The sequence below is a fragment of the Notamacropus eugenii genome, chromosome 6, assembly GCF_028372415.1.
Source record: "Notamacropus eugenii isolate mMacEug1 chromosome 6, mMacEug1.pri_v2, whole genome shotgun sequence".
NCBI lineage: Eukaryota > Metazoa > Chordata > Mammalia > Diprotodontia > Macropodidae > Notamacropus > Notamacropus eugenii.
In genome coordinates this window covers 166970000-166984068 of record NC_092877.1, presented here as the reverse complement: position 1 = coordinate 166984068, position 14069 = coordinate 166970000, and the positions used below count along the sequence as shown (strand labels likewise).

Here is a 14069-nt window from a genome sequence, read left to right as displayed (position 1 = left end):
ACCATGTTCCACCATTACCTAAAGCTCAACATATCCTAAACTGAACTTATTTTCTCTCCCCTATAATCTGTCTCTTTTCCTACTATAAGTTCCCCATTTCTATTGCTGGCTCCACCTTTCTCCCAACTTACAAGGTTGGAACCTCAGAGTCATCTTTGACTTTCTTCTCTCTTCCCTGCTTCTCCCCCAACTTAATCAGTTGTCAAATCTAATCCATTCTTCTCCTGAGATCTCACCATCATCCATTCTCATCACCTTGACTCTAGTTCAGGCAAACCTTTACTGTCTTTTGATTGCAATATAGTTTCTGACCTCATCACTCAACTGAAACTGTTTTCTCCAAATTTATTGATGCTCTCTTAAGTGCCAAATGAAGTAATCTTTTCTTAGGTCTCATCCTTCCTGACCTCAGCATTTGATATTATTGACCACTCTCTCCCTCTGGAAACTTTCTCCTCTCTGGGTTTTTATGAAACTACTCTTTCCTTGTTCTCCTTCTATATGCCAGAATCCTCCTGGGTCCCTTTACTGGCTCATAATTTATATCAAACTCCCTACTGATGGGTATTTCCCAGGACTGTCTTGGGCTCTACTCTTTTTCTATATATTCCAGTCCCTTCCTTGAGCTTCACTTCTGCATCACAAATTGCCTATTGGACATTGTAAGCTGGATATTTAGTAGAGATCTTAAATTCAATATGTTCAAAATGGAATTCACTAGCTTTACATTTCCCCTTCCTCCACCTCCCACCCTTCTTCAAAACTTTCTTATTTCTACCAAAGGTGCTACAGTTTTTCCTGCTTCCCAGGTTTGTAACCTTGATTTTATCCTCATCTCCTTACTGTTCTTCGCTCCACAAATCCATTTAGTGGCCAAAGCTTGCCATTTCTTCCTCTACAATACAGTTCACATCCTACTTCTTCTGTCTATTCACTCAGTCACTACCTCAGTTCAGTTCCTCATCCTTTCACCTAGATTATTGCAATAGCTTCCTAACTGATCTTTCTGCCTCCTTACTTCAGTTCATTTTTCACACAGCTACCAAATGATTTTCCTTATGCACAGATCTGACAATGTTACTCCCACATTCAATAAATTCTAGTGATTTTTTTTTAACAAGAAAATACTTACTAGAAAACTCTTTACCAACAGAGGCTACTCAGTGTAACTATGGCACACAGAAGATAACCTGAAAAGGGACAGGCAATATCCTGGCTTCTTCAACAGCCCATCAGTCTTTATACTAGAAAAAACTGACACAGATCATACTCGTGTCATGTCTTTTCTTAGGAACCCCAGAGAACATAGCTGCCACTTTCTCAAGTCTGAGAAGCTTACGTGATCTAATTCTTGCTCAATAAACAACTCAATCTCTATAAACGGCATCAAGGTTTTGGGCAGTCACATTGTCTATCAGCGACTGGTAGCATTACTTTCTAGAAACTCCCCAAATACTCCACCTACTGAGCCTCTATAAGTTATTTGAATGGCAAAATATTCGCTTACAATATATTTCTCTTGGTCCTCATATCTCAAAGACACTTCTCTAATTGTGATAATACCACTGGCTTGTTAAAATTCATCAAGGGTTTACTTAAGGGTTTACTCCTTTGTAAAACCTTCCCTAATCTCACCACTGCACTCCCGTCCTCCACCCCAGCACCCTGAAATTTAAAAGTATTCTTTCCCTTTAACATTTCACATCATTCTGTTTGAGTACATACATGTTCTATGTACTTATTGTAACCTAATGCAGTATAATTATTCACATAAATACCCTATTTCCCCATTAGTCTTTTTAAAAAAAATTGAAACATTAATATCATTTTTTCCTACTAGATTCTCATGCCTCATCAATGAACCCTGTGACCAACACATAGGAGGTGTTTAGTCAATGCTTGTTGAATTGAATTAGGAAATATGAGATCATAATATATACTTGGTTCCAGAAATTAGTCAGTTCTAAAATCAGTCCCCAAAGAGCTCTTATGATCAAAACTAAAATATACTTGTATTCCTCAGTGGATGAGAAAGTTCATCTGCAATGCTCAGAATGTAAAAACAGCCAGTTAGATTTTACTTCTAGAAGAAGGAAATTTTGGGAGAGTGGACAAAAGCTGACAAATTCAGGCTACCTTTAGTTGCTACTTATCTCCCTTGCACAAACACTTAATGGAGAATTTTCTGGCTTATCACTGACAAGCATCATCGTGTTCTCCATTCTTATATCAAATCTGTCACTTAGGATTCTAAGGTTTTATTCACCTAATGTTAAAATAAAGAGTCAGTCAGATAAGTTGTATACAGGGTAGCTATTTTAATGAAACCAGCTCAATGGGAAGGGCTAGGCAATTTGTCTAAGTAACAGTGGGGTCAGCATGCATCACTAATAAGTGGACCAAAGAATTCATCACTCAGGAGCTAATCTGAAAAGCTTCCAATGTAAACTACATTTTATTCAGTTTATCTACCCAGTTATGTGGTCCTGCTTGGTCTAAATTGAGCCAATCTTTAACATTCAATTTGTGCTTAAAGCACGCAGGAAACATGGAGGTGAAAGAATGTTGGCCTAGGCCTTAGCAAGGATGAAAGGGACCTTCAGTTTAGAGAGAGCCTCCAGGCCTTATAGCCCAACTTCCCTTGCTTTGTCAGTGCCCGTAAAAAAGGCCCTAATAAGGACATGAGATAAAGGGAAGTTCTAATACTGGGAAAGGCCATGTAGGTTAGTGATACGAACATGAAGTTAGAAAACTCAGTTTGCCTCTTGGGTCTTGCTACTTACTGTGTGACTCTAGGAAAGTCAAACTCATTGAGCCTTAGTTTTCTCATCTATAAAATGGGGATAAAGCTTGTCCTGTCAAACCTACTGGTTTGTTGTGAGGATCCAATGTAACAAATCTGTTATAGAATGTCACAATGTAATGCATAATTAATCTTATCAAATTTTAATGAGAGGCAGTGGATTAAGTAAACTGATCTCAAAGAAGCCCTGCCTTCCTCCCCAGTTCCTCCCCTCCCAACCCCCTTCTCTCCCCAACCTCTGCTCTAGATGTGTAACTCTGGGCAAGTTGCAACTCTTCAAAATTACAAATTTAGAGAAGGTGCTGACTTCATTGGTAAATGGAGCTTCTTCTTCACTTGAGAGAAATCACAGTTCTAGTCCCTATTTCTACCTTAATTTGAATATAATATTTGTTAGAAGCAATGACACAGAGTAATCTTGAGAAATACATTAACACTATGTATGCATACCTTTAGTCATACAAATAAGCTTCTTGATACTTAAAAAAACCCCAAACCACTAGATGCAAAGCTCCTAGCAAGAGTGTTTTCTTGACCTAGACACTGAAAAAATGAGAGAATTTAAGCTAGAATTGAATGAATTTTTGGTTGTCAATAGTCCAAAGTTAAAGATTATTGCAAATTAAAGTAAATTTTAATTCAGTTCACTTAGATTCCAAAGGCATTAACTGAGCTCTTACTAGGTGTCAGGCACCTGTGAAGTGATAGTGATACAAAGAGAAGAAAAAAATAGTCTCTGACATTCTTTTTGCAAATGTTCTTGCAGGCAGTTTTCTTTAACTTTTTAGACTTTCCTATTCCAACTAGCCACTTGTTTACTGGCAACCTTGGCTGGTTTTTTATAGCCAGCAGTTAGTGAGGAAAGCTATGATGACCGTGGATAAGGGATGCTTTGTGTTTCATTATTCAAGGTTGTCTCCCTCTCCTTTTACTAATATGCAGGAATCTTCTGTCATTGTCTGATACAAGCAATGCTCATTGTTATTTACAGCAAAATGCTTGGAAAATCTAAAGCAAAGGCTCCTCCGGACACATTTGGCAATTATTTCTCCAGATACACACTCTTGTTGTGGTTTTTAATGCAAAACATCTTAATGTAAGCTGTAGTCACTATTTCTCAAAAACTGGCTATAGCAAGAAAAAACAGACTTCTTTCTGGGTTTTATCCTTGTCTACAGTTATCTATCACTATACCTTTTAAGTTCCTTCTTCTGATTTCTCACCACAGGGCTTTAACCTGATAGGAAAAACATCTAACAAACAATGGGCATTGCAATGGAAGCCATAAATGCTACATGCAGGCTAACTGGACTAGTTAATTAGTGTTTGCATATGCACACTGCTCAACTGAGAGGCTGAGCTCCTGAGCCATTTTGGAAGGCTTAAAAAAAAAGTCTTCTTGAAAAGGAATGTAGACTTTAAAATCATGGCAGTTGAAACCAATGGGAATATTTTTATCCGAAGTATTTCTACTTTAGCACCTTTTAAAAGTTAATAGATTCAAACTGTATTCCTGGTGATTGGGAAGGCAGTTTCCTGAGTGAAAAGATTAGCATTTTGGTGGGTGGGAAATTAAGGGAAAGCTAATTTAGGATCTGAAGCTGCAAAAGGCAAATTAGGGCCGCAGTAAGTACTCCCCCATTTCCCATTTCCCGCCTCCCTCCCCGTTTCCCCTAGAAAGCCTAGTAATCAGCACCAGCCACACTGGAGAGGCTAGGAATACTGCCTTGGAGTTTAGATTAACAAGTAGGTTTTGTTCTCTTTTCAAATCCTGTCTGCAGGCAAAAAGGAATGACCAAGAATGAAGACCAAGCAAATTATGGTTATGGTTTGGTAAAGAAAAGGCATCTCCAAGTGCTTTAAAAAAAATACCATGTAAGTCTAACTTGGAATGTGCTTATTCTGGGGAACATGCTCAGCTACCCACACAGCATTTCAAAACACGTTTAGAGGCACATCCATAATGGCATTCTCCTGGCGCCTGATTTTATTGTCAGCTCCAACCCAGATATGAATAAACACTGCTGAAATTCTAAGAAAGCTATTTTTGCTATCAGAAATACCTCATGGGAAGGGCACCCGGGAATGGAGGGGCATGCATCTCCTCTGGAGACAACTGTGTCTATGCAGTTTTCTCCGCAATGCCAGGTTACCTGCAGATAGAAAAAGTAAAAAAAATACATTTTTCACTTCCCCCTGAGAAAAATCGTTATGTTACGTTGCTGGATCATGCAAAGAAATCTTTTGGAACCGGGCTGCCTAGTAGTCATTTGTGGTCTGCTGGGCGATAGTTCACATGACAAGGGGCAACAGGATGCATAATTGACATGTATTACTCAAATGCTAATAAGATAAACAGAATGAAACAAGGGGAGCATTTTCAAGCTCAGTATAGCCAGGTTTGTCATCTTCTTTATTCTTAAAGGGCTGCTTCCTTAAACAGAACTTGCCTTTAAGTTTCTGTCCAGTGAATTAATCACTAATATTTTACAAGAACCGTGGCCAAAGTAAACTTTATTCCACAGTCTTTGGTGTATTGAAGACCTGAAAGTTATAAACAATGGAATAGGACTCATTTGGAAAAGTACATTTTTCTTGTGAATGTCAGAAGGCATACCACATGGATACTGGTTGAGATTTATTTTCTGAGTGAGTGAGCTTCTGGTCAACAATAACAAAAAAGATAGTCTCAACTGGAGCCAGACATGAACATGTGATTAACCCTATGCTTGTTCTCTGGATAACCTCTTCTCTATTCTAACTAGACTAGTGATATGTACTCTTACATACCAATTTTCTTACACTTGGGCTTTTCAGTTTCTTATGTCAGTTACCCACTTTTAGAATGTCCCCTGACAGGTAACTTAACACATGATCTTATTATTTGAACTTGCTAGTTTTAGCTCCATAGCTCAGAAAAATAACTCATCTTCTTACTATGATGGTGGCAGTTTTTTGCAACCATGGATGTAAAAGAATATTAGCATGTTCTTTTGATTTTCTTTTGAATATAAGCTCCTGATGTGTTTGTTTTGTCTTTGTATCCCCAGTGCCTGACACTGTGTCTGAAGTATGTTCCATACTAAGCAAATGTTTGTGGAATTAGAATGGTTCCTGGCTTTATAATATACCAATTTTATTAAAAACCCTGTTAATCCAATACCATAATTGAGATAATTGCTTAAGAAAATATTTAAAGCAAAGAAATAGAATGCTCCAAAATATGTATGTCTGTCATTCCCAGGACGTTTTTGTTTTACATTCATAAAAACACTACTAGAACATTGCTTGCTTTCTCTCTCTCTCTCTCTCTCTCTCTCTCTGTCTCTCTTAGCTTATTTCAAGAGAATCACCTCAATTTTATTGCTAGAAATAGAATAGTTACTGCCCTTAAGAAAGTTCAATTGCTTTCTGCTACACAGTGATTCTATTAAGGCATAAAAAGCCCAGTTAAGCTTAGTAAATTCCAGTCTTCAGCAAAGGTGCCTAAATGAACTGTTTAGTATTCTACCATTTAGCTATACATACAAGATTTTATTTAGTACTTTAATGAGCACACCAATTTTCCAGATGGTGAGGACTGCAAAAAAAAAAATTGCAGCAGCTCGGAGTTCAATGTTTTGAATTCATTGATGCAAAACTTAAATGTATTCCATTTATCTTTATATTTGTCTTCAGCTATCACTTTAACGGTCTATCAGAATAATTAACCAGAGAGCAGAGCATGCTTTGGCATTCATAAACATTTCCTCCAGTAACTATCAACTATCTCCAGAAGACAAAGGTGTATATTACACACATACCACCACACACATACTATATATGCATATGCATATCTGTATGTAGACATATCACTATGATGCAATTCAAACATGTTAATGTAAAAGTCCTACCTGGTCTTTGTCCATTGATAAGAAGTATACCAGTCGTGAAAAAAAGCAATAGAAAAAAGAGCAGCTGAAATTTCATTTTGCTGCCACACAGAAAGATAGCCAGAGCACTCCCAGAAAACCAAACAATCCTTTCAATACTCCTACAGTATCTGTGTGGCTCAGCGCACAATTCTAATGACAAACCTCAGAGTGAGTTGCCAGCAGCGCCTTCCAGCAAGGTTAATGATCATATAAGACAAGGTTACTGGTGCTGCACTGTGGTCAGTGCCTCCCTCTTCCCCCAACCCCCTCCTGCACCCCCTCTCCCTTTTCCTGTCACTCCCCTTTATTTTCCATAAGCAAATAGTGTTGAAATGGAGCATCCTAGTAAACAACCACTTCACTGGGGTCTACTAGCTTTCTGAAAGCAAAATGCTAAGACTTTCCTTTAAATTCAACCTAGAAATGGAGAAATATGTAAAACAAGCATGATACTGCCCTCTTCCCTTCTCATTTGCAACTGTTTAAACTTTGCATTGCCCATATTGGTCCCACATGCAGAAAGTAAAGGGAATGACAGGAAGTCTCTCTTTTGTCCCTCTTAGAAAGAATTCTGCAGCCCTTACTTAAGAACCCCTAGTGCTTTGTGGCAAGGCTAGCTGCTGAAATGCTTTCTGTTCCCCAAACTAGCTGCAAAGTAGTGGCTGTTCAGAGGGAATTTGTAAACTACAAAATCTGGTGTGCCTTTTGTACCATGAAGTATTCTTAGGGTTCAGAACAGCCTGAAATTAGTCTTGGAAATCCTGACACTTTCAGTTTGGAAAACAAAAGCTTAAATGTAGAAAGTGGTCCTGACAGATTTATTTTAAGAAAAAAAACCAAAAAAACATTTCACCACCAGGGGGAAAAATGTCAGTCAAAACCAGAAGAACATGACGAGTATTCTCTTCTTCTACACTGGCATGTGAAAGGGGCTAGGAACAGGAATTAGAAACAAAGAGGAAAACTTAGGCAAGTTCCATCCACTGACAGACTCAGGAGTTTCACCTTTATGTTAAAAAACTGTTACATCTCTTACACACATCATGGTTAGTCCTTGGTAAGCAACAGGTATGCTGCTGTTGCTGCTGTCATTTTAGGAAGACAATACACTTTAGATGTTAACCAGAATGAAAGATAATGTGATGGGAAAGTGCTCCAGGTAGAAAGGATAACTCTGGCTATAGTTCATAAAGAAGTTTTTGCATTTAGTTCCAGGTTCATTGTTAGAGCTATGCCCATGGCTGCAAGAAATCAATTGAATATAATTAGCTGGATAATGCAAACACACATAATTCTTATAATGTGCAAGTCAGGGAATTTGGCTCCTTGGGGGATATCAAGATCCATTAGATGAGGTCCCTGCCAGCAGCAGCAGCATTTAAAGAGTGCTTTGCAAACTTTATAGATGTTAGCCCATTTGATTGAAGTCTGCAATCTAGTGGGGGAAACAAGATACATACATAGCTAATTATATTAACATTAAAATCTAAGTTCACAAGAGAAGTGAAAACAACATCCTATGGCTAGGACTTGAAGTTTTGCTTGGTTTTGCTGGGGGGATGGAGAAGGTTTTGTAAAAGAGGAATCACCCAACCTGGTTCCCTGAACAATAGTTAGGATTTCATCAGTTAGAGACTGAGTTGTAGAAAAGCAAAAGGGGAGAGGAGAGGAGTTCTCTTCTTTTGAGAGAGTGGATGGTACAGAGAAAAGCGCACCGACTCTGGTTTCAGAAAGCCTGGGTTCTAACTCCTCCTCAGACTCTAACAGAGGCACTTGGACAGGTCACTTAATCTCTTTATTCTCACTTCTCTGTAAAATAAGAAGACTGGGCTGGACAGTCTCTGAAGTTCCTCTTAGCTCTACTTCTGTGACCCTATGAATCTATTCCAAGTTAGTAGATTATGAAAACAAAGGCACAGATATGGAATAAGGTGCCAGGAATATGGAGAATGGTGAACAATTCAGTTTTCCAGAGTGTAGACTACATGAAAGGGAATACTGTGTGGTAAGGTGGTATTGCCAATGAAAACTTTCTACTTTATTTAAGTTTCCCAGGTTTAGGTGGTGAGCAGTGAACCTCTTTGTTCTTTAGGTTTAAAATTAATCCATAAAGTTATCCTGAATCTAGAAACCAGTTCATAATCTTTTACTTAGTTAACTCTCATTTCATTAAAATCATAAACATATAGAAGTTCCCAAAATAAGAACTTCTATGGTATCTCAAAAACTTATGAATGTTTCTAGGTTTTTTTACTTAAAAATTTTCTCCAAATAACTTAGAATTTGACTTTATTTCCTTCTCAATGCTCATGTCACATCTTCTCCCTTGCCACACTCAGGGTAAATCACTATTTGAAAGAATTATAGCATTTGAGGCAGCATACGTTTACCACCTAATATATATTACTGAGTTGTTCAGCTCTTTCAGCCCTTTTAGGACCTAATGCTAACATGGCTCACAAAATCACAAGAGACCCAATCTTTTTGTCTGCCCAAGAAATATAATTTTTCAGTTTTCTCTTCCCTTCTGTGTCTTGGTGTGGCCCATTAACAACTGCTCAGCTTTTGGGCATCACAATTCCTTGTGTTAGACTTATGGGATTGACTGGACATCAGATTTACTTAGATTTACTTACGTAGACTTAGATTGGCTGGACATCATCCATTGTACCTGCCCTTGCATCGCAATAGTTTTCTTCTCTCTCTTTTCCTACTTGGTACTTTTCCAGGTTCAGTTGTTTTGAGATCATACTTCTTTTCTATCATGTAGTTCTCTTTAAACAGCTTTTTTTATTTTTCAGTTAACAAGAGTTTATTTTCTCTCCTCTTCCTCCCATTGGGAAAAAAAGGAAAAGAAACTTTTTGTAACAACTATCTAGTTTGTAGTTCTCAAATCATTATTGTATATATTTATTTATAATATTTATATCTTTTAACACATTTCTCAGTAAAATCTTCTGGGGCGGGGGGTGAGAGGACAGACTCCTTTGGTCCTTTCTCAGCAGAAAAACCTTAAAGGAACCACAGCTTCTGGGTACATTATCAATTTAAAGGCATGGTTGCATAAAATTCATTAAATACTATTGGAGCTAATAGTATTGCTCCACAAATGACAAGGGATATTATCGACTAGGACCCCAGACTTAAAAAAAAAAATTGCTTTTCCACAGTTGCATGTAAAAACAATTTTTAACTTTCATTTCTAAAACTTTGAGTTCTAAATTCTCTCCCTTCCTCCTTTCCCACCCAAATTGAGAAGGCAAGCAATTTAATATAGGTTATACACGTGTAGTCATACAAAATATATCCATAATAGTCATGTAATAAAAGTAAACAGACAAAAAACCTCAAGAAAAAAAAACTAAAGAAAAACAAAAAAAAAATATGCTTCAATCTGTATTCAGATACTATCAGTTCTTTCTCTAGAGATGTATAATATTTCTCATCTTGAGTCCTTCAGAGTTGTCTTGGATTGTTGTATTGCTGAGAATAGCTAAGTCATTCACAGCTGATCATGTTACAATATTGCTCCTACTTTGTTTACAATACATTTCACTTCACATCAGCCCATGCAAGTCTTCCCAGGTTTTTCTGAGACTGGGAGAGGTACACAGACCAGGTGCATAGATACCAGAGTAAATGAGGGAGCAAAAGTCCTAGGGGAAGCAAGCAAAAGGGAGACACTGACCCCTGTCTTTATTGAAGTTTCCATCTCTACTTCTTGGAATTTCTTTGATTGTCAATGCCAATTTGTTGATATGGGGAGAGGAGACTAACTTACTTAGAATATTACAAGTCATAGAATTCTTAAGAAATCCATGGATAGATTTTAGGACGTCTGGGAACCTGAATGGGAAAAAATTACAACTTTCACTATAATTATTTTCTTTTATAATCCTATTATTTCATGCATTTAAAAAACATTTTTCTGACAGGAGGTCCACTGACTTCTCTAGATAGCCAACGAAGTCCATGACACAATAACTAAAAGGTTGTTTAGTTATGTTCAATTCTTTATGACCCCATTTGGAGTTTTCTTGTCAAATATACTGGAATGGTTTGCCATTTCTTTTTCCAGTTCACTTTACAAACAAGGCAACTGAGGCAGAGTTAAATGACTTGCCCAAGGTCACACAGTAAGTGTCTGAGACCAGATTTGAACTCAGGTCTTCCTGACTCTAGGACCCGCACTTTATCCACTGTGCCACCTAAAAAACCCTTAAAATTTTATGCCCTTTTCACTTGGCAGCTGGAACTTCAACTATGTTAGAGTCAATGTTTTGTGTTGAAATGCTTAATAGGAGCTTGTTGTTTTCACCTAGTCTGAATTCCTTGGGGCTCTCCTTCATGACATCCTCAACAAATGTATCATCAGATCTCTTCTAGACAACCTTCAGTAGCAAGGAGCTGACTGCCCCCAAAGACAGCCCATCCCATGTCTAGATATTTGTAATTGTTGGTTTTTCCTTATAGTAAGACTAAATTTGCCTACCTTAAACTTCAATCCTTTGTTTTGACTGTCTAGGCCCCAGCAGAACAAGTTTTAGTCCTCCATGTGATAATCCTTCAAAATACCTGAAAATAGCTATCTCCCTGAAGCCTTCACTAGATCATTTATCTGATCTTAGTGTGACTTGATTTCCAGTCTGCATCCTGATCACCCTTTCTTCAAAGTGTTTGCCAAACTTCTTTTTCAAATTTGGCACTGAACCCAGGACTTCAGATATGATTTGATCAGGACTGGGTACAATGGGACTGTCTTTTCTCCCACTCAGGATACTATACTTTTCTGGATGGTACATATATCAAACAGATACATATAGGCCCTGCAAACAACAGCTTTACCATGCGTATTTCAGTCCTTCTTATTTTTTTTTTAACATTTAACAATCTTTAATTTGGAAGAGAAGTCAGTACAAGGCATTCTTCAGGGTTTGGTCCTGGGGTAAATGAAAGGAGGGGTGAAATGACCTTTTTTTCCCCAACTTTAAAAACTACGAAGCACAAGGTAAAAGTCACAGATACGGCTATTTAAAGAAACTCAGCCCGCGCGCCCTCCTCTCCCCATTGCATAATCTTGCTACTTATTCCTGCAGAAGATTTACAGTTCTGCTTCAACTTACATCACCACCTCCAAAATACTCAAGACAGCTTAGCCTCGTTGCTGTAGAATGTGCAACACACAGCAAGCAAATAATTACTCTTTTTTCAGTAACTGTTACTACTTCTTTAAAACTAGAACTATTTGTGGAAAGAAAACTTGTCTCTGAATATATCTTCCCACAAATGCAAAAGTGCCTTTCGAAGGCCCAGAGTCTTAAACTTGCAAACTTCCCTGACCTAGCGAGATGGAAGCACGGATGGCAAAATTAAAGATAAGTGTATAGCTAGTTTTTGCTATTTATTTGAAGCACAGTAAAAAAAAAAAATTGGTACACTTTGGGAATTCAGTGACACAAGGTACATGACCATAACTTTAGGGGCATTATACATCAAAAAAAGCTAGATTTTCTCCCTTTTTGAAACACTGCATTACATAATTTTACTCACCCAAACAGACCATTTACATCCATAAAAATGTAGCTTTCTTACTAAAATGCAAGAATTAAAAAGATCAGTGTCTAAACAAGAAAAGACAAAAAAACAAACTGGAATGAAAACCTAGATATCACATCTAAAATCGGGGCTTTTTGTTTGGGCCTTCATACTCTTCTCTCCCTCCACCACAGCCCGGAGTTCCAGGTCCCATTCTTCTAGGGCCCTGCCCCCCACAGGCCCAGCTCCTCCCTGCCCCACACAGGCCCAACTGCTCCCTGTCCCCCCACAGGCCCAGCTCCTCCCTGCCCTGCCAAGGCCCAGCTCCTTCCTGCCCACCCCACAGGCCCAGCTCCTTCCCACCCTCCCCCCCCACAGGCCCAGCTCCTTCCCACCCCCCCAACAGGCCCAGTTCCTCCCTGCCCAAAGCGCTCAGTACTCATGTCACTTCCCATCTTGGAACCACTCAGGGCTGGCCTCATAGCTGTCCCCATAGCTGTCCCACCACCACCTAGAGGGTGAAATTTCTGGCTCCCTGAGTCATAGAGATCTCCCACCATCATCGTTCCTGCCCCCATTCTGATCTCTCCCACGTGGACCCCAGTATCCCAGCCGACTAGAACTTTCTTCTCTCTGGGGTCTCATTTGCTCTTCCATCTCACATTGGCCAATCATCATTTCTTCTTTCTACCCCGTTCTTCCTCTTGCCTTAACTGCACTTCTTGAATGTGAAGTCCCGGCTCAGTCTCCGCCCTTCTTGACGCCTCATTAGATCCTGGCGTGCTCTCGATCGGCATCTTCCATTTCACTTTCCAGTTTGTCTTTTGCACCTGTCATGTTTTTCTCAACCTGCTCCCTTTCCTGCTTCTCCATTTCACCTAAAGACTTCCATCTCTGAGAATATTCAAACTCAAAGGCCCCATGGCTCTCTCTCCCTTTGCTTCTCTGCTTTCCAGGAAGACCATCCTCATCCTCTCAAGCGATTCCACAACGCCTCCTTCGCTGCGTCGTTCAGATGCTTCTCTTGAGGCTGGCCTAGAAGCCAATTCAACAAGGCCTTTCCCTGTGGACCTTCCTCCATCACCCACAATGCCAACAGCCCTTTCACAGGTCCAGACTGGCTGAATGCTTCTACCAGTAAGAGAGGGCAGCTGCGTGTGTGCCAAAGCAACACGAAGTTGTCGTCCTTTCACGGGGGTATCCTCAGGTTCTGCTTTTGCAACGTCTGCCAGGGCTCTGGGTGATAAAACTTTGTCCCTGTTAGTGATGACTTCCCCAGGTTCTCCATATTGAGCAAAGAATCTTTTAAAGTCTTCATCTGTGATGTCAGCGGGCAGATTTCCAACAAAGAACGTACATGACCAGGCCTCCTCAACAGAGACGAGGACCCCTGGTGGGTGGTGCTGCGGCCCCCCCCCCCCCCCCAGTGCGGGGGAGTGGAGGAGAGGGGGGGAGGAGGGGGGACTTCGGGTGTCCTCCGGGAGGAGTGAGGGGCTGGTCTTTGGACCTCCAGGCATCTTGCCTTCGGGCAAGGACTCAGGACACGGCCTCGGCCCGCGGCGGAGAGGGTGACTCCCTACTCGAGCCCGAGGACACAGAGGCCCAAGTCGAAGAAGTCTGCCGAGGGCTCCCCGGGGGATGGGGGGCGACGGTCCGGAGGAGGCCTGGGCCCCCCGCCCGGGGCGGTGCGGACGGTCACGCCCACCGTGGTTCCCGGGGCTGCTGCCTGGAGGAAGGCCTGGCCAGGGCTGGTCTGGAGACCACGCCTGTTGCGCTTGTTGGAGGCGGCGGGATGGAAGGCGTAGGCCCGGTCCGGA

At 40.2% G+C, this 14069-nt stretch overlaps 2 protein-coding genes across 3 annotated transcripts in view; one reads left to right on the top strand and one right to left on the bottom strand.

Moving 5' to 3' along the window:
- The window catches only part of APELA (apelin receptor early endogenous ligand), a 50759-nt gene extending 43787 nt beyond the window's left edge, over positions 1 to 6972 (bottom strand). For both annotated transcript variants that reach the window (XR_011969762.1, XM_072621564.1), the window contains exons 1-2: positions 6697 to 6972; positions 4867 to 4956 (exon numbers count right to left, since the gene is read on the bottom strand). Coding sequence is in view for 1 of the 2 variants with exons in the window: in XM_072621564.1 (XP_072477665.1) it covers positions 4868 to 4956; positions 6697 to 6772 (165 nt within the window). In the remaining variant the exon portion in view is untranslated. The remainder of the gene's footprint in view (positions 1 to 4866; positions 4957 to 6696) is intronic.
- A 6637-nt stretch (positions 6973 to 13609) lies between these two features.
- LOC140512175 (uncharacterized) overlaps positions 13610 to 14069 on the top strand; it is a 113834-nt gene continuing 113374 nt past the window's right edge. Inside the window, exon 1 of the mRNA XM_072621443.1 lies at positions 13610 to 14069. This exon is cut by the window's right edge and continues 680 nt beyond it. Within this exon, the coding sequence (XP_072477544.1) occupies positions 13610 to 14069 (460 nt within the window).